Consider the following 19254-nt stretch of genomic DNA (forward strand, 5'->3'; position numbering starts at 1 on the left):
CCTTATTTGGTTTACTCAGCTGTGAAGTTTTATGAATAAATTATTTGGAGCCTCATTTATATAACATCATTGCACATGTTGCAACAATTGATCGTTTACTATTTTCAGAATAGTTCAAATTTGATTTTACTATATTATAAACATCTTTGAAGTTTTGTGACCGATGAATTTGTCAATTTTACATGATTTCACATGAATTGACATCATTTTCTGTATCATTGGATTAACTGATTTGAAAAATGTAAAAATCATTGACTATTTTTTTATCTTAAGAAATTGTCCGAAAACTGATAATTGAATACAGATTTTATGATTTTTATTATGATGGGTGAAAAAAGGACTTACATATATGAGTTGACTTCGTCATGATTCTTTTACGTTTTAATAGGTACTGCAGAAATTAGTCAATAATATGAAAGATTTTAGACGTGGCAGAATTATGCATGTATAGTAATGAGTGATCGGTTACAGTAGAATATTGATAAGATTTTCATAACAGATAACAAGGATGGTAGAAATCATTTACTGTATAATTATTCCATTTAAGTCATGGAGAATGTACCGAATGACGTTTACATTTTAATTAAGTGATAACGATGCAAGGACAGAACAAATATGAATCATGTATTTCCTGTCAATCATGACACGGTAGATGACCATTGGATGTCAACAGGATTTGACGGTATTTACCTTTAGAAGTCAGATCGGCCAGTGATAAGTTTTATCTATTGTACTGTTGTATGGTATACGTAAAAAAGGATTATTACACATTTAAAATTTGACCTAGACTGAGGCAATGTACAAATTGTAACTTCAGTCATTCAGGAACATTGTTTACATGAAATTTTTGTCAAAGTGGTCAGTTAAAGAGATTTTTAAAGATATATATTTAATGTGAATATAGACCAGAAGGATTGTTTACTTTAAATATAAATTTAGTGTATAGAATTACTGTTTATCAGTGGTAAATATTCTGGATTAAGTCAGTAAAATTTTAATGAACTGAACTGTAAGTATGAATAACTTGACAAAAAATTAAGAAAACTTGAATTAATGTCAAAATTGAACATAAATTTTACTGTAGAAAATATCAACTTCATAATAATTTATGTTTTTGCAATGTACAAATACTTAAATTTAATATATCTTACATTGAGTAAATTGCACCTTAAATGCTAAAATTTATGGGTGTAACACTGTAACTACTTATTTTCGCAAGCAAATCATTCTCATGGAATATTTCTTATATTGTGCATATAGAATAGAATGACATGGGAATTAAATTTATTATTAATTAATCGATCAAGGAGTTGTTAAAACAGTTTAAAAATGATTAGAATTTGTCACAGTAAAAAAAGTTAACATTAATTTTTCATTCTGAAAATATGTTTTGAAACAGAACTAATTTCTGAAATTGGTGACTTATCGGTTAGTTAAAATACTTTTTAATGTGGCAGAATTCAGATTATTTGAATAGTATGAATGGCAAATACCAATGCACAAATAAAATATATTTAACCGCAAATTCAGTAAAGACAAAATATAACTCAAATAATTGACCATTGGTTATTAAGCAAAATGATAAAATGTATTGCTTTCCTTCTGTATTTAGGTTATAGTTGGATAATTCTATGCATTTCATTGTACACATGTCAGTTATGTTGGATATGAAGCTGGAAATGACATTTAATTTGTTATAAGTGTCAAAACTCAGTATAATGATACATATATACAGATTTTCTGTAAACTGCAGAAACTATACCACTTTTTAAGTTCTTTGAACTTGTCATCACTAATATACACATAGGTTTGGTTGTGAAAGATGTACAAAATTGTATCTATTCTTTGAAAGCATAGTTGTTAAAAAAAGTTTTTTTACCACACATTTATAAGAGTATAATAATATCAGTATTTGCAACACTTTTTCATGATTTATGGAAAATATTAGGAAACTTCCTTATTTATAGATCTTGTGGGCTTAAAGTGGATGTGGTTTTTAATACATGTATGTATAATATACTTATTATTCGTGTTTGATCTATGTGAGATTTTAGGAAGTTACCAAGGATAAAAAAAAAATCCCACATATTCTTTTAATAGTAGGTTTTGCTATAAAAATATGTATATAATATAATCTGTGAAAGCTTTAAAGGACAACTGAAGTACGGTAAGATGGCAAAATGTTTCATTATACTGTGGATTCATTAATATTCGTTGAATACCAAATTTCGTGGGAACAGGGGAACCACAAATTTAAATGTTCAACGGAATACAGATTTTCTAAAGGAATGTAAGCAGAATTTGCTAAAACAACGCATTGAAATATCCATGAATACACAAGTTTTTATCAATCCACGATAATTGGTACCCACAAATATAAATCCACAGTACATTGGGGAAAGAATACAGGGAATTCAGGAAAGTGAAATCGGACATTGTAAGACACAGAACATTATAAAAGTCCTTGCCATTGGTGGCATCTAGGATATGTAAAAAGGATTTCACTATTTTCTTATGTTTGGAGCAATTTATTCTTACATTTTAGTCACATTGGTATACTCTTTAGAGAGGGGGAGCAGGACCTTTTTCATGACGTCAGGAATGGGTGTTTTTAAGCTCGGGATTTCGGGATTGACCTTATTGGGATCTGGGATTTCTTTTTGTCAAATTTCGGGATGTCAGAATTTATTATTTTTAAATTCAGGACCTCAGGATTTCATTTTTTTAAGGCAGAGAATTTGGGGATCAGGACCCCTCCGACCCCCTCTTTAGACACATTGTGTTTGGCTACCCCATACCCTAAACTGTATGTGTTAACTGCTAAAAAAAGGATAAGAAAAGAATTGTCATAATAGGGAAGATGAATAGTTTTATGATAGCCTGTAATCTATGACAGAGTACAGAATAGTACATGTGCATAGGAATAATTGTTTAATATATGATAACAGTCAAGGATTGTGGTATATCCTGGAGATTAGCTGGAGACATTGTCAATGTTTATTACAGCATTATCTTGTACAAATAAATAGCTTCCTGTTCAATTCATTAAATTAATTTCTTTAACTATGAAAGAAAGCGTTTATGTCCTGACTTTAGGATAATTGTTAGTTGTAATTCTATTTACATCAATATGTTGTACAGTAAAACTGTTGGATACATTGCATTTAGTATGCTTTGAAATAACATATGATCAATTCAAATTGTTGAAAGACCCCAATGTACAAGTGTTATTTTGTAATTAATTTTGTCACATTAACAATTTGTTTATTGTTTGTTAAAGTCATTAAGTCAAATGACTATCCTTCTATAAAAGATTAACAAAGCATGTTCTCTAAGGTCATATAGTAAATACTTTTATATGATTTATATGTTTTATTTTTGTAAACAAAGAGTTGGAGAATATTTGGAGATTATTTAGGTCAGTTGGAGAATATTTGGAGATTATTTAGGTCAATTGGAGAATATTCGTAGATCATCGGTATATAAGAGCCCTCTGTTTTAGTGTTTTAAGAATTGAAGGTGAGAAAGGAACTTTACAATATGAAACAAACGTTAAAAAGGATTTTATTATTCAGGGCAGTTTTTAGACGATTTTGGGAGAACTTATAAATTCATTTGTGTTACATTACTATTCAACTGTATGTATTTTTTTATATTTTGTCTGCTCAAACTGTAGTTTATACATGTAGTAATAAGGTGTGCTTGAATTGCATCCAACCAATAATTGACAAAATTGACTAAACAGGTACAATGAGTATCACCTACCTATACCTTATATCTGGTTCACTAACAATGATAACTATCCCTGTGTTAACCAATAACCAGTATTGGTTAGTTTAAAAAAAAAAATAATTACTATTATTATAAGTTATATTGGACTGGTTTTTAGACTACTTCCAATTAAGGGGTGTGTTGCAGCTTAATCATGGAAGTTTTTAACCACCTTGACTGGCTATTGCAGCTTGTTTTACTGTGACTGCATTTTAAATTAAACTAGAGTGCACAAGCTGAAATGTCTCGCCTTCTATACTAATCATTGATATTATGTTGATAGTCCTAAGTATAAAGCTAAGCTTTATTACAACTGTCACATAAACTTAACATTAACCAAGATACCTAAACAAAGACCAATGAACCTTGAAAATGAAGTCAAGGTCAGATGAACCATGCCAGGCAGACGTGTACAGCTAACAATGCTTCTATACAACATATATAGTTGACCCATTACTTACAGTTTAAGAAAAATAGACCAAAACACAAAAACTTAACACTGTGCAATGAACCGTGAAAATGAGATCAAGGTCAAATAAAACCTTCGCGACTGACATAAAGATCATAAAATATTTCCATACACCAAATATAGTTGACCTATGGCATATAGTATTAGATAAAAAGACCAAAACTCAAAAACTTAACTTTGACCACTGAACCATGAAAATGAGGTCAAAGTCACATGACATCTGCCCGCTAGACATGTACACCTTACAATCATTCCATACAACAAATATAGTAGACCTATTGCATATAGTATGAGAAAAACAGAACAAAACACAAAAATTTAACTATAACCACTGAACCATGAAAATGAGGTCAAGGTCAGATGACACCTGCCAGTTGGACATGTACACCTTACAGTCCTTCCATACACCGAATATATTAGCCCTATTGCTTATAGTATCTGAGATATGGACTTGACCACCACATCTTAACCTTGTTCACTGATCCATGAAATGAGGTTGAGGTCAAGTGAAAACTGTCTGACAGACATGAGGACATTGCAAGGTACGCACATATCAAATATAGTTATCTTATTACTTATAATAAGAGAGAATTCTACATTACAAAAAATTTGAACTTTTTTTTCAAGTGGTCACTGAACCATGAAAATGAGGTCAAGGACATTGGACATGTGACTGACGGAAACTTCGTAACATGAAGCATCTATATACAAAGTATGAAGCATCCAGGGTTTCCACCTTCTAAAATATAAAGCTTTTAAGAAGTGAGCTAACGCTGCCGCCGGATCACTATCCCTATGTCGAGCTTTCTGCAACAAAAGTTGCAGACTCGACAAAAAACCGACAAATTCTAGATGAAATACAAATCAAACAGATCTTTATTTTTAATTTGTGTTTAAAGCTAGTCTTGTGTGAAGCAAACACATTGATATGCATATTGACAGCATAATTTTAATTGATCACAGGTGAAATATGTACTTAGTTATTCATGACTGAATATAACATAAATAAAACATCTATAACATGCAAAATGATATTTGTATTCTTTTTTGTCTAAATGTATATAAATTTTCACTTTTGTCTGCAGTCATATACTTGATTACTGTGTAGGTAATTATTTTCCCTTTAGATAGGTCATATAAACAGGATATATAGGATATTTCCACAGAAGGTTCTTAAATTATATTGAATATAAAATTGTGGTGAATGGTTTTAATGTGCCATTTTATATGAGGTTTATTAGAAGCAGGTGCGATGGTAATGTATTAGATCATAACATTGTCAGGACAGTTTCACATCATCTCTCTTCTGTTGTTATTTTTTAGCCTATCTGTCATCAGCCCTTCTGTATCATTTATTGTTATATAACATATTCATAATTGTTATTTTACAGGACAGAGTTCAGCCTGACTCATAGAGAGAAGTTTTGTGTAACCTTGTATTTATATTTTACTGATGAGGATAAGTGCAGGAATTACCTAATATTCAACAGGATTTATTCCAAAAATGAGTCTTTTATTTCGGAGGAATTTTACTTTCGTGTTTTTGTTAATGGTACTACCTATAGATGTTATTGGTAAGTTTTTTTTCATGACAATTATGTTTTATCTTTGAATTTTTTTTTGAGATACATGAGTCTATTTTGACATGTCTAAATGTTTAAGGTCCAACTGATTGCATGCCTAATGAAATAGCTAGCACATGTTGTTTAAACTTAGAGTCAGTTTATATGGAGAAATAAGTGATACATATATATATAAGGGTAGTTGAATGCAGGCCATGCAAGTTTAGGTAGTGTCAATTCAGAACATCTTTCCTGCAAGGTTAAAGTTCAGCTAAAAATTCAAATATTCAAAAATCGTACATATATAACTTTTCAAATACATAAAACTAATATAATAATCAAATATTTGGAGAGAAAAAAGCATCTTTTGTTTAATTTTTCCTATTACATATATATCTCTTTGTAAAGTAGATCTCTTTCTCAAATTAGGTGACCTCTACTCTATACAGTGCCCTTGTGACTTAATGGTTATAAAGATGTAACTTGACAGCTATGGCATCCCTTAGATACTATCATAAAAAAGCTTATAAATGTAACATATACGTTTGTACCTCTGTTAATGCTCATGTCCCTGAGTTAGATTGACACTACAAACATGCGTAAAAAACATGTAAACAAAAAGCATGTCGAACATGGTGACATCATATACTTGATTTATGTAAAGCAATAAATTTAAAAATAGTTGTTAGTCATTGGAAAAAAAGTAATTGGAATTTTAGACTTTATTGAAACCAAAACGAAAGCATAATGATTGATTGATTGTTGGTTGATAAATGTCCAGTAGCTAATATTTCATGCATGTTCAGGATGATATAATCATGAAATGTCTGACACAAGGGCGCCAATCCATTAGTGATGATGCCCGTAGACCTAGGTAAGTAACACAGGCTCTTTATAGCCTCTAGTTTGTTCCCTATAAAAGTTTAAGTTGAAGATAAATTGAAATTCTATAGAAACAAAAATGTAATAGCTGAGTAAAATATCCTAATAGGGTTTGTGTATAAATGATATCAAACCTAGGTTTCATTTTGTCAAAAAAATAATTTAGAAAATAATCCTCTCATTGTATAAATTAGTTAATATAATCTATGATAGAATAAGATGTATTTTGTCACTGACAGAATGTATATTGTATTATATTTCTAGACATTTTATTGTGTTAGCTGATGAATGAAAAAATATAAACATAAAAATTGTTCACATTCTCTGGCTTCTGTTCAAAATAGCCAAATAGTAAAATTATTCATCGAGTTTTCACACTTGCAAGTACATGGTCAAAAGCAGTATCTCAACTAAAAGACAAATCTGCAGTTGCACTGAAAATATTTTTTTTGATTGAAAGCTTAGGATTTAAACTTGATTTATTATCTTGTATAAATAACCTTAAGATACTTAAAACCCAAATAGGTTTAAATATTTCAAAACCAATTAAATTTGTGATAGAATCTGAAACCCTTCAAACCCTATAAAATCTGTCCTGGGATCTAATAACTTGGTTATCCATTTTATATTTTTGTAGGATATACTATAGGATTTAAGTTGACCTCAAAACCTTTCTCGTAAATAGTCTTGATAGGGTGGGATGGCAAATATACACACTAAGGTTATTCTGTATGCATATTTACTTCTTTTTGATCAATTTAGTGCTAGACTTTCATTAATAATTCACATATACAATACATGGGAAATTTGTCTGTCCAGACACAATACGGGTCATTACTAAGAAAATCATTATCAGGTTAAGACTGTTTATGACCATACAAGTAATTACTGGACTTTATTGATCATGTGTCCAATTACACTGTTAATTAACATTTACTGTTATAATTATTTTCTTTTCATTATAATTTGTGAGATTCTGACATTGCTATTTGTAACACACCCTAGTTGGTATAAGTTGAAATGAGAAGAAACATATTCATATTCTCTAGCTATTGCTACATTCATGATTAATAAATTATATGTGAATTAAAAGTGCAGTGATAAAATTGAAAAAGTTGTCTGACCTCATATTGTTGTATCCCTGGTTTTATGAATGATGTGAACATTTAGTTGCATTTAATTAGTTGATACTTGCTTTGATAAATAAAAAAAAAAGATGTTTTGAAATTGTGGTTTATGAAAGCGAGGCAAAAGGGACATTCAAACTACGGTACTAAGTAGAAAATAAACTGACCCCCATGCCAAAAAAACAAACAAACCCAAAGACAAACAACAAAACTCAACAAAGAAATTTAAAGACTCAGCAAATATAGAAAAATCATGTTTTGAATTAGGGCATGGAAAATATCAAAATCTGCATCTGCATATGTATATGTTAAAATTGATAAACAAGGAACAAAGTAATAACTGGGAAAGTATTTTTTAGCCAAGTCGCCCAGTCACACGAGTCCTGTATTGCTTTTCCTGTTCAGTATCTTAATTAAGATTCATTTAGACAAGTATTGAAACTAAATAGTTCATAATGAAATAGGGCCATAAGTTGAGACTCGGGACACAAGTAATACAAATTGATAATTTAAAATGAATTAACAATGTTGAACATATCAGCCAACACAACAGTGATTATTAACTTGAGTACTTCAGATCAGTGAAGAAGTATAATAAAATGTGAGGTTATCTTCACACTGGCGTGGGGTCTATTGTCCACTAGTCACCTGTCAGGGAATTAATCATAATTTACAGGTGTATAAACTGACCAGGTACAATGATTTCAGACAAATAACTCCTTTGTTCATTATGTTTAGAGCACTTAAAATAATATTTATTACTTTTAGTTGTTTTCTTTAAAAGTTCTTGTTTTTACAAAACCATTCTCTTGACCACTGTACCATCAATCAACATATTAAAAAGGATTAATTTAATAAAATTCTCAAATCTACTTTTTATGATGCTTCACAGGATTTTTGTCTTCTGCTGAAGCCTGTAACAAAGGGTTTAAAATGCTGTCTGCTCCAGATGTTTTTTTGCTATTTAAAGGGACCAATGCAGAATTAGGCTGCATTATTGAAATATTTTATACATTGTTTTTCAAACAAAGTTTACTCATGAAAGTTGAAATAGACAATTGACATTGACATGTTTATGACATGAGACAAAAATGTCAAGAAATCTTCTGTATTTTTTTTTATTACCAATAGATGAAAGGAACAATAGTTCCATTTCTATTTTTATTTGATAATTACTAGAAGACCTAAAGAGATGAATTTGAAAGCTAAAAGTTTTAACTTAGTATCAGTATGGCCTTTAGTTTCGACTAGTATCATTTCAACATATGATCTTGGATGGACAAAGTAGTAATCCGTTATTTGTTAGACTGGTGATACCCTCAAGAGAAAAACATGTACTTGGTTGCCCATTAAAAACCTCCCCATACCGTTTCATTATCAAAATCTGTATATGAAAACATGACAAAGGGAAGTAGCATGGATTAAATGGGCAATAAAACAATTGACTTTTATCCAATTCTGAAATGAAGTACTTGCTGCCATGGAACAGAAGTATTAGTTGTTTACTTTTAAGATTTGTAGAAACACATGGATCACAATCTGTCCACTTACACTCACTTCACCGTAATTGTATAATATATATTTGTTTGTATATAAATTACATGGTATTATGTAATTCTGTAATATGTTTTGAGGCTGTCATCAAATTGTACGCCACTTTAGTAATTAAGTTTTCAATTTTCTCCATAGAAAAAAATCCTTTTATTGAATTTTCAAGTGTTAGCTTTTACAACATTTGAATAACAGCATACGTTAATCTAATTATAATTTGCCATTTGCCATTCATCTGTCTGCCTTTGTAATTTACTCTTTATTTTGTTAAATAAACTATAAGAAGACAATACCCCTGAAGTAATGACCTAGATATGAAGGTAGTGTATGTCCTTCCATTAATTAGATTTCTCTCACCTGAAGCTACAGGTGTACATCAAAGTATTATGTTACCTTTTTACCCCATCTTTGTAAGAATACATTTCAATGTTTTAACACCTTCTTTAGATTTTTACACTACAGTATAAGCAGCCAAAGGACATAATGGCTTTAATTCTTCACCTTACAAACTTATATTGACTTTAAATGGAGAAATTATATCTTTATATCTGTCCTTTGTTAAACATTACAGATTATTGTGTGAAAAAGGAATAAAAACTCCTGATCAAGTCCAGTTAATGTGTGAAGGTATCATTTGAAAAAGAATAAACGTCCTGAGTATTTTGGCAATATCTGTTAACATTTATACATTGTAAAACTTAGAAATAAAAAGGCCAAGAGAACAGTGCTTGATATAATATTTCTAAAACTGTATACATGAATAATACTGTTAATTCAGATATATCTGTGAAAATTGTTTTGCAAAAATGAAAAATCACATTTTAAATTTTGATATGATCGCTTTATTCATTGTTTTCTGAAATCTATTGATTGATATCACATTTGTGTATATTGTTCATGTTTTTAACTGTCACAATCTAAAAATTTCTGATTTAACGATTATAAAGTTTCACTTTCAGTGACATATTTCATTTGATTACGTATCCACAGGGGCTTCTCGGAAATCTACCCCTATTTTAACGAAAGGATGATATGGCTGATAAGTAGATTTCCTAAATAATATAGTTGGTTTGCAGGTCTATCATTACACACATTATTAATAAGTCATTCTTAAGATCCTCCACCGATATAACTGATCAACCAGAATAATGAGTGGAATTATTGAAAGTTTTCTATAGAGTATGGGTTTTGCTCATTGTTGAGGTGACCTACAGTTGTTACATACTCAACCTTTTTGGTCTTTTATGGATCGGGTGCCATTGTAGTCGTACCATATTTTGTTATTCTTATATTAACTGTCAATCAATGCAGTGGTATTTGATTTTTTTATTTGACAACCCTGCATACCTTCTGGTATCCACTTAATTAAGGGAACTCTACCAGCAAGGCTTTGGTTTAGAAGATCTTTATTTGTATTGACTGTGTAAAACAAAAAATGTTTGTTGGACTTTCAATTGAAGCATGTGTGGGTTTATTTCGATTGTATTAGATTTTAAATAATTTCAATCCAAAGTCAAATGCAAAAGAACAGAAACTGACATATACTTTTGATTACAAAAACTTCTTGTGAATAAAGCTTGTATAAAGGAAATGAGATGTTTTATGCATTTAATTCTTGATAATTATAATTCCAGCATATACTTTACATATAACAGAAAACTAAATTATATCCTTGTGAAGATTTTCAAGAGGAAATTGATGAAGTTTGAACAAGTTTGCATGTTTAAATCAATAATTAAGAACTCATTGGCAAAGTTATAACGTAAACACTCAATGAAATAACGTAACATCATCAAGTGTTTTATTTGATCTAAGGGGTGTTGTTACATAAGCTTAAGTCTTTTGATTTCCTTCTGTCATTAACATCCTACAAAATGGCAAACTTTGAATGGGCTGATTTACGGGAAGTGTTATATGCAATTTCAATCAGATTTTGCTTTAGGACAACTTATTTGTGTGGCTTGGAACATTTAACATGTTGTTGATGCAGATTCTTAAAATTTTCCCCTTAATGATACTAAAATCCTGCCAAAATACTTTTATTTGTTTGTATCAATAAAACTTAAGCAGTACAGACAGTATGAACAGAAAGATCTAAGCTGTTTTATATTATGTTATGTTTACTAATTAATATTGCATGCAGTCACCTACCTAAACTTGGGTGATTGAGTTATCTAAGAGTGCAGCATAACAATGCTGTAAGGTACAGATACTTCAGCTGAAGACATTCCAAAAACTGTGGAGATGAAACACAGAGTTATAAGTTGTATTTCACGAATATTTTCTATTATTATACCTTACATATATTTTAAACAATTCTATTGGGTGAAACGTTATCACGTGACATGGAATAATTCAGTTGTTTTTCATTCAATTGCAAGGAAGGACGAATAACCCTAAAAATTTCAACCAGCGGTGAATAACCCTATTATTCACCGGCGAATAACCTTTTAAGATTGTTAATTTGTACTTGAGTTATCTCCCAGGAAAATGACGTCACAGACGTAAATAAATAAAATGGCAGCGTTCATGTTACACTGGAAGCCCACCGAGAGATGAGGAAATAAGGCATTGGACATGAATAGAGTGCCAGCAGCTGATGATATCTCTTATAGAGTAACGGTCCTTTTCAGGGCCATCAATATTTTACAAAAAGATTCTACCTTTGTTGAACATTCTAGAAATTCTAGAACACAATGTATTTTCAAACGTCAGCTTGTCTTTTATCTTTGTTATGTAAAGTTTAAAAAATATTAGAAGTGTTTGAAAGGCCTTTCCACTGTTAGTTCGGTATAATAAATCAATTGTGGCCCCTTAGAATCGATGAATATCCAAAATTGTCAACCCTTAAAAGTTATTTCACTTCGGGCTGCGCCCTCATTGAAATAACCTTCTCGTGTTGACAATTTTGGATATTCACCTTTTCAACGGGCCATAATTGTATATTATTTCATGGGATAAATGTCAAAACTTCATCCAAAATCAATTTTCTTTCTTCTTTGAAATGTGTATTTTCGTGTTTAAAGGCATTTCATTTCAGTAATGTGGTTTGATAGAAGAAAAGTTTAGATAATTACAAACAGAAATATGATTTTTTGATGATTGCAAATAGAAGGGTTTGAGCTATGTCTTGGTTTCTGTTGTGTATTTTTAAGTACCCATTTTGGTTATGTGTCTGTTATGAATGTCTGATATGTATCCAGCAGCTGCAACAGCGTAAACTTTTTATGCCCCTGCTGTAGCAGTTTCAAACTTGATATGTGGTAATAAGCATTGTACACAGTTTCATAACATTTAGTTGAGGCTGCATACAAAAGTTAGATAGCAGAAACCAATTTTGAGACATGCAAACATTGTATTTGGTGTCTGTAATGCTTGCAAGGTGTACAAGTCTGTCTGGAAAGGTTCATCTTGGCCTCATTTTCAAGAATAATTGATATTAAATGTCATAAGTTATTATATAGTTTAATCTTCATCTTAAAGACTTGAAACATAAATTGTATTATGATCAGTAAAGCCAGTTAATGTTAAACCATGCCTCTTTTGTTTGGAAAAAAAGAGTATAAATATTTTATCACAGTTGCTCTATGTTTTATTTAAAAACTCATTGATTTCTGAACAAAAGAGTTAATAATGGTACATGAATGTAGAATCTTACTTGAACAATTGAAGAAACAACAAAGAAGATTGCTCACCTGGAATAAAAAGGTCAAGTATAAATATTTCAAATGAGAATGAAATATGACAAATATTTTCTACTTTTAGGTGTAAGTTTTAGCCGTCATCGTTACAGTAGGAGAGGTGACCGTGATGATTCAAGGGACACCAGGATAGCTTATGCTTGTGAGAACAGTACAATGCATTTAAACTGTACAACATATAATGGTGTGATTAGAGTAATTCGTGCTAATTATGGACGATTTGTGTTATCTACTTGTAATCCTTGGTCAGTGACCTCAGGATGGAATTTACAATGTTCAGCCAAAGATTCATTTAACATAGTGGCAGCAAGGTAAAGTATAATGATTAATGTGAGATAGAACTCCTGGATTGGGAACTATAAATGATTATAGACCTGTAAACATGAACCATTGAATAGTCTGGTTGGTGTTTGGTTAGAGTAAGATGTTAATAAATGTTAATTTTTAGCAACCCATTCTCTGCAACTTTACATTTTAGCTAAATTTGGTCTATGATACATACCAGATTTTTAGCCTAAGGTCTGTACTAGAATAAATAGTTTGCTAAGTTGTCCATAGAAGTAAGATATCATTCTTGTATGGAGTGGCTTGGTGGTTGGTAGAAATGAAATTTCATTCTTGATTTCAGTAACTCATTTGTTGGGGTCACTGTCTCAGTAGAGGATAGATTTTATTCTTGTTTATTAACTTGTTTGTTGGGTACATTCTTGTTTTGAGAATTGTGTCTGCTGAATTGTCAGTGGAAATGAGATATCATTCTTGTTTTGAGTAACATGTTTGCTGGGTTGTCCGTGATAGTGAGATTTCAGTCCTGTTTTGAGTTAATTGTTTTCCCGATTCATGCATTAATCCCTTTTATCGTAACTGCTGCTCCTCTTTTGAGACAAGTATATGTCATAGATAAAAAGGATCCAAGTTTGTTATGTTGAAGATAACTACTTCACTTAACCAAAAGTTTTTCAAGTATTATTACCACAGAGATAATTGTATTTATTCTGTACCCCAAATATAATGTCATAGTTATAATTTATAGATGTTAATCAATGGTAAACATCCTGATATATTTACCCAGTTCTGTAAACAATATTTAATATACATACTCTGAATTGTTTTGGTTCAATGATGTTACATTATCTGTAATAACCACATTTTAGGTTTGTTATTTAGCTTGTATATGTTTATTGGTGAATAGGACCTATTGGAGTTGTTATTTGTTTTGATAGGAAGAAAACACTGATATTATTCCCTAATTAAACCTCTGATGGATTTAGTTCAAACATTTTGTTTTGTGGGTGTTTTTTTAATGACCTGTTTTAAATTGTTTACGAAACTTATGCAAGCTTTGAAGTGTATTTTCAAAAAAAATTAAAAAAAACATATCTAAAGTACATTTCAATGATTTGATCTAACCAGCATTTAGAATATTGCTTACAAATTACATCAGTTTATTAGAACATTGATATTATGTCCTGCTATATAATGTTCTGTTTTTCGATTTTGCAAATCAACCAATCAGATGCAATTTGAGTTACTGGAATCACTGCTATTATTGTTGTTGGGTGTTGGTTGCATATACATTTGGTCTATCTGAATATACTTAACAGGGAATGACCTTGGATGTTGTACAAGGAAATACTCAACTCAAAGTTGCATCACAAGTACTATCATATACAAATAGATAGTCGGGATATTTATTTAAGAAGTACTTATACAATGATTAGTCATTGGGTGTAGTGTCAGTCTCCAATTAGTTCCCACTTGATCTTTTATCGTATATCTATGTGCTACTTGTGAAAGACTATCTATAGATTTATATGACAGTATGGAAAGTAGCAATACAAAATTGGGGATAGTTCTATCATTAATACAATCAAAAAGACTATGAAATATCTTGTACAGTTAATTTATATGAAAATGGGAGAGTTTATAGTGTCTGTCTCCAGCTAGACTGTTACATTCATTTTCCAATTTGTTCACTAACGATTGGCCCCCTTCCATACCCCCTAAAGAAGTTATTGGTAATATGTTCAAATATTTTTATTTCTAATATGTTATACACTGCCAATGATTTAACCTGTATCAAATGTGGAAAGGTAATTGTAAAACGCAAAACAAATGTACTGCAAAATAAAGAAAATTCAGATGGGCATTATTCAACAAATTATATCTACGCCATAAAGGCAACTTATAGAATGGGAGACAACTCCTGTGAAAAGACGGAATGTTCCAATTGGTTGTGTATGTTGTATGAATATTAATATAACACTATGGTATTGGTTATATATAGGTGTGATTGGCAACCTCAGTGCACATTAGTTGTAACATCTAAGGTGTTTGGTAATCCCTGTGAGACTACACATAAATATCTTGAGGTGACGTGGCATTGTGTAGGTAAGGACCATGCATGTATACCATGCATGGAGCAGGAAGATGACCAACCAAATTTATTGACATGTCTCATTCATACAATAAAACCTGTATATATATGCATGTACTTTGTATTTATTCATCAAACAATAGAACTGCATGCCATCATGGTGGTGTTAAGTTTCATGTTTAATATTTTTATAAGTCCACAAAAGGGCATCTCAGATTGCAAAAAATAGGAAATACTATTCATCTAACTCAGCACTTTGATAGAGGCTTGAGACATGATTTGTTATTAATTATAAGCATCAGACAGCTGACTAAAATGTCCTTTTATATGTGTGGGCACAAATTTATAATCAAAATCAGATATTTAGTTTTGCTCGTTTCCTGGGGGGACCTACTGCAGCAACAGAAAATAATTATAAGGTTATTAACTGTTACCAGAGGCATTTGTCTAGAATCTATTTATATGGACTCAGCTGGTGTTGTCTTTTGGCTTTTGTTAAAGTCCAAGGGCTAGTAAATGAATTGTCGATATCTGAACAATAAGACTTGTTCATTTCCGTCATTGCCATTGAATTGAACTGCAGAAAAGTGTCAATTCTAATCATGGGTAGAAATCTAGCAAGACTAGTCAAAACAGAAAAAAATCCAATTATAGGTCATCTTGGTCATTAGTTCTTGAAAGTCTTACCGTAACAGCCGATCAATCGTGTAATATATGAATAATCGGGGAAAAGTTTAATTGTAATTGCAAGAATGATTTTAATTTTGACTTCATTTGTATGATCTTAGGTAGCATTATGTTTTTATGTGCTGCTTTATATTTTATTTACTAAAAGGCAAGAAATTCATTGATACAATTCTCCAATTTTTATCAACATTTCTGAAAATAAAAAGATTTTTTTTTTAAATTTGGGGTAATAGTTTCATTAAAGGTCTTGAGAAGATCTGACTTTTAAAAGTTTCTGGGGTGTAGAATCATCTTGATTTTTACAAGTCATCATTATTGGTTTTAAGTGAAAATATACAAGCTTTTAAGTTTCTAGGTCTACAAAGACACAAAAGAATTGGTTATTAACTTTTGGAATAAATCCAGATTGAAGTAATATGATGATACAATTTACTTATCAATATCCCATTCCTGTTTGTACATCATGATTCAGCATTTCTTAAAACACAAAAAAAAAATCATTTTAAAGACATCCAAGTCAACTATGATTTTCTCATTGCTTTGTGAAGTATTTTAATTATGTTCAATAAATAACCAACTCTGTAACATCTGTTACCCTTACTTCTGATCCATTTGGTTATTTTTTCTATAAAATGTGTCAATAATCTTATATAAAAAATGTTCATAAATACAATTTTTAATTGGGGATTCCTTCAGAAATTTATTTTGAAATTATCTCACATAATTGACATTATTTTTGTACCTTAAAAAACATAATTACTTCAATTTGTTTCCTAAGGCATTGTTCTTGGAAAAAATCAATAAATATTTTTTCCGAGACATTTCTTCATTTGGAAAATACATTCAGAAATGCATTAAATACTGTGTCTGTTGATAGAATTAATTGTATTGGAATGGCTTTATTAAACGTTCTTGTCATCTGCAAACCTCCTTATCAGATACCATATATATGTTTCTGTCATCTGTGTATGAGATACCATAGTATAGTCACATTTCTAATACTTCTTTCCATGTAACTGCATGTAGCCTTTCCTTACAGATGTGATGGCAGACCGGAATGCAGCGTCATGGCATCCAATCGGGTATTCCCAGATCCATGTAAAACAACTCATAAATATTTAGAAGTTTATTATTATTGCCAAAAATCAGGTAAATATACCATTGAAAAAAACCAATGGACTAAAAAGGTGCAAATATACCATTGAAAATAAAACCAAAAACCTATAGACTTGAGGTAAATGCCTAACATTGTTAACAACAGATCTAAATGATGATAATTACATATTAAGAAGCTTTACTTGTTTATTTTCACTTCAGTTTAGATTGGTTTTGAATTCCAAAAGAAAGATGTTCATTTTGTGGAATCAGATGTCAATTAGACACTTGTGTGACCAGTTTAAACATGACTTCTCAATCAGCTTATAAGATTCTTTACGCAGCATCATATATCTAGAATGTTATCCTTTATTTTACTTTTTTATTTTTTAATTTTTGTTAAGCATAGTGCATCTTTCTGTAATATGCATGTATTGAAATATTTCATTTATCGGCCATGTCTGACAAAGTACTTTAATTTTTATACGACCGCAAAAATTGAAAATTTTTTGGTCGTATATTTGTATCATGTTGGCGTCATCGTCGGCGTCGTTGTCCGAATACTTTTAGTTTTCGCACTCTAACTTTAGTAAAAGTGAATAGAAATCTATGAAATTTTAACACAAGGTTTATGACCACAAAAGGAAGTTTGGGATTGATTTTGGGAGTTTTGGTCCCAACATTTTAGGAATTAGGGACCAAAAAGGGCCCAAATAAGCATTTTCTTGGTTTTCGCACTATAACTTTAGTTTAAGTAAATAGAAATCTATGAAATTTTGACTTAAGGTTTATGACCACCAAAGGAAGGTTGAGATTGATTTTGGGATGTTTGGTTCCAACAGTTTAGGAATTGGGGGCCAAAAAAGGGCCCAAATAAGCATTATTCTTGGTTTTCGCACAATTACTTTAGTATAAGTAAATAGAAATCTATGAAATTTAAACACGAGGTTTATGACCATAAAAGGAAGGTTGGGTTTGATTTTTTGAGTTTTGGTCCCAACAGTTTAGGAATAAGGGCCCGAAGGGTCCAAAATTGAACTTTGTTTGATTTCATCAAAAATTGAATAATTGGGGTTCTTTGATATGCCGAATCTAACTGTGTATGTAGATTCTTAATTTTTGGTCCCGTTTTCAAAATTGTCTACATTAAGGTCCAAAGGGTCCAAAATTAAACTTAGTTTGATTTTAACAAAAAATGAATCCTTGGGGTTCTTTGATATGCTGAATCTAAAAATGTACTTAGATTTTTTATTATTGGCCCAGTTTTCAAGTTGGTCCAAATCGGGGTCCAAAATTAAACTTTGTTTGATTTCATCAAAAATTGAATAATTGGGGTTCTTTGATATGCCAAATCTAACTGTGTATGTAGATTCTTAATTTTTGGTCCTGTTTTCAAATTGGTCTACATTAAAGTCCAAAGGGTCCAAAATTAAACTAAGTTTGATTTTAACACAAATTGAATTCTTGGGCTTTTTTGATATACTGAATCTAAACATGTACTTAGATTTTTGATTATGGGCCCAGTTTTCAAGTTGGTTCAAATCAGGATCCAAAATTATTATATTAAGTATTGTGCAATAGTAAGAAATTTTCAATTGCACAGTATTCAGCAATAGCAAGAAATCTTCAATTGCACAGTATTGTGCAATAGCAAGAAATTTTCAATTGCACAGTATTGTGCAATAGCAAGAAATCTTCAATTGCACAGTATAGTGCAATAGCAAATATTTTCAATTGCACAGTATTGCGCAATAGCAAGAAATATCTAATTGCACAATATTGTGATATAGCAAGAAATTTTCAATTGGAGTTATCTTTCTTTGTCCAGAATAGTAGTTGAATCAACTTAAATAATTGTTTATACAATATGTATATTCACTTTTACTACCAACTGATAAATTAAAACAATCTTTACCATTCAGTGATAACAAGCACTTTATTTTACATTTTTATATTTTATGATGTATTTAAATGAGTAGTTATTGTTGCAAACTCCATTAGAAATTTGAATTGAGATCAGTTTTGGAAAAAG

The 19254-nt window shown here is 30.6% G+C and overlaps 1 protein-coding gene across 7 annotated transcripts in view; it reads left to right on the top strand.

The window, feature by feature from the left end:
• The window catches only part of LOC143054828 (adhesion G protein-coupled receptor L2-like), a 60558-nt gene that overhangs the window by 16388 nt on the left and 24916 nt on the right, over positions 1-19254 (top strand). For 6 of the 7 annotated variants that reach the window (XM_076227912.1, XM_076227922.1, XM_076227881.1 and 3 more), the window contains 3 exons: positions 5632-5814; positions 13128-13374; positions 17167-17276. In XM_076227912.1, the coding sequence (XP_076084027.1) occupies positions 5745-5814; positions 13128-13374; positions 17167-17276 (427 nt within the window). In that variant the 5' untranslated portion in view covers positions 5632-5744. Of the gene's footprint in view, positions 1-777; positions 1010-5631; positions 5815-13127; positions 13375-17166; positions 17277-19254 lie in introns of those variants that run through there. The other variant, XM_076227891.1, reaches the window with a different exon arrangement.

The sequence above is a fragment of the Mytilus galloprovincialis genome, chromosome 1, assembly GCF_965363235.1.
Source record: "Mytilus galloprovincialis chromosome 1, xbMytGall1.hap1.1, whole genome shotgun sequence".
Classification (NCBI taxonomy): Eukaryota; Metazoa; Mollusca; class Bivalvia; order Mytilida; family Mytilidae; genus Mytilus; species Mytilus galloprovincialis.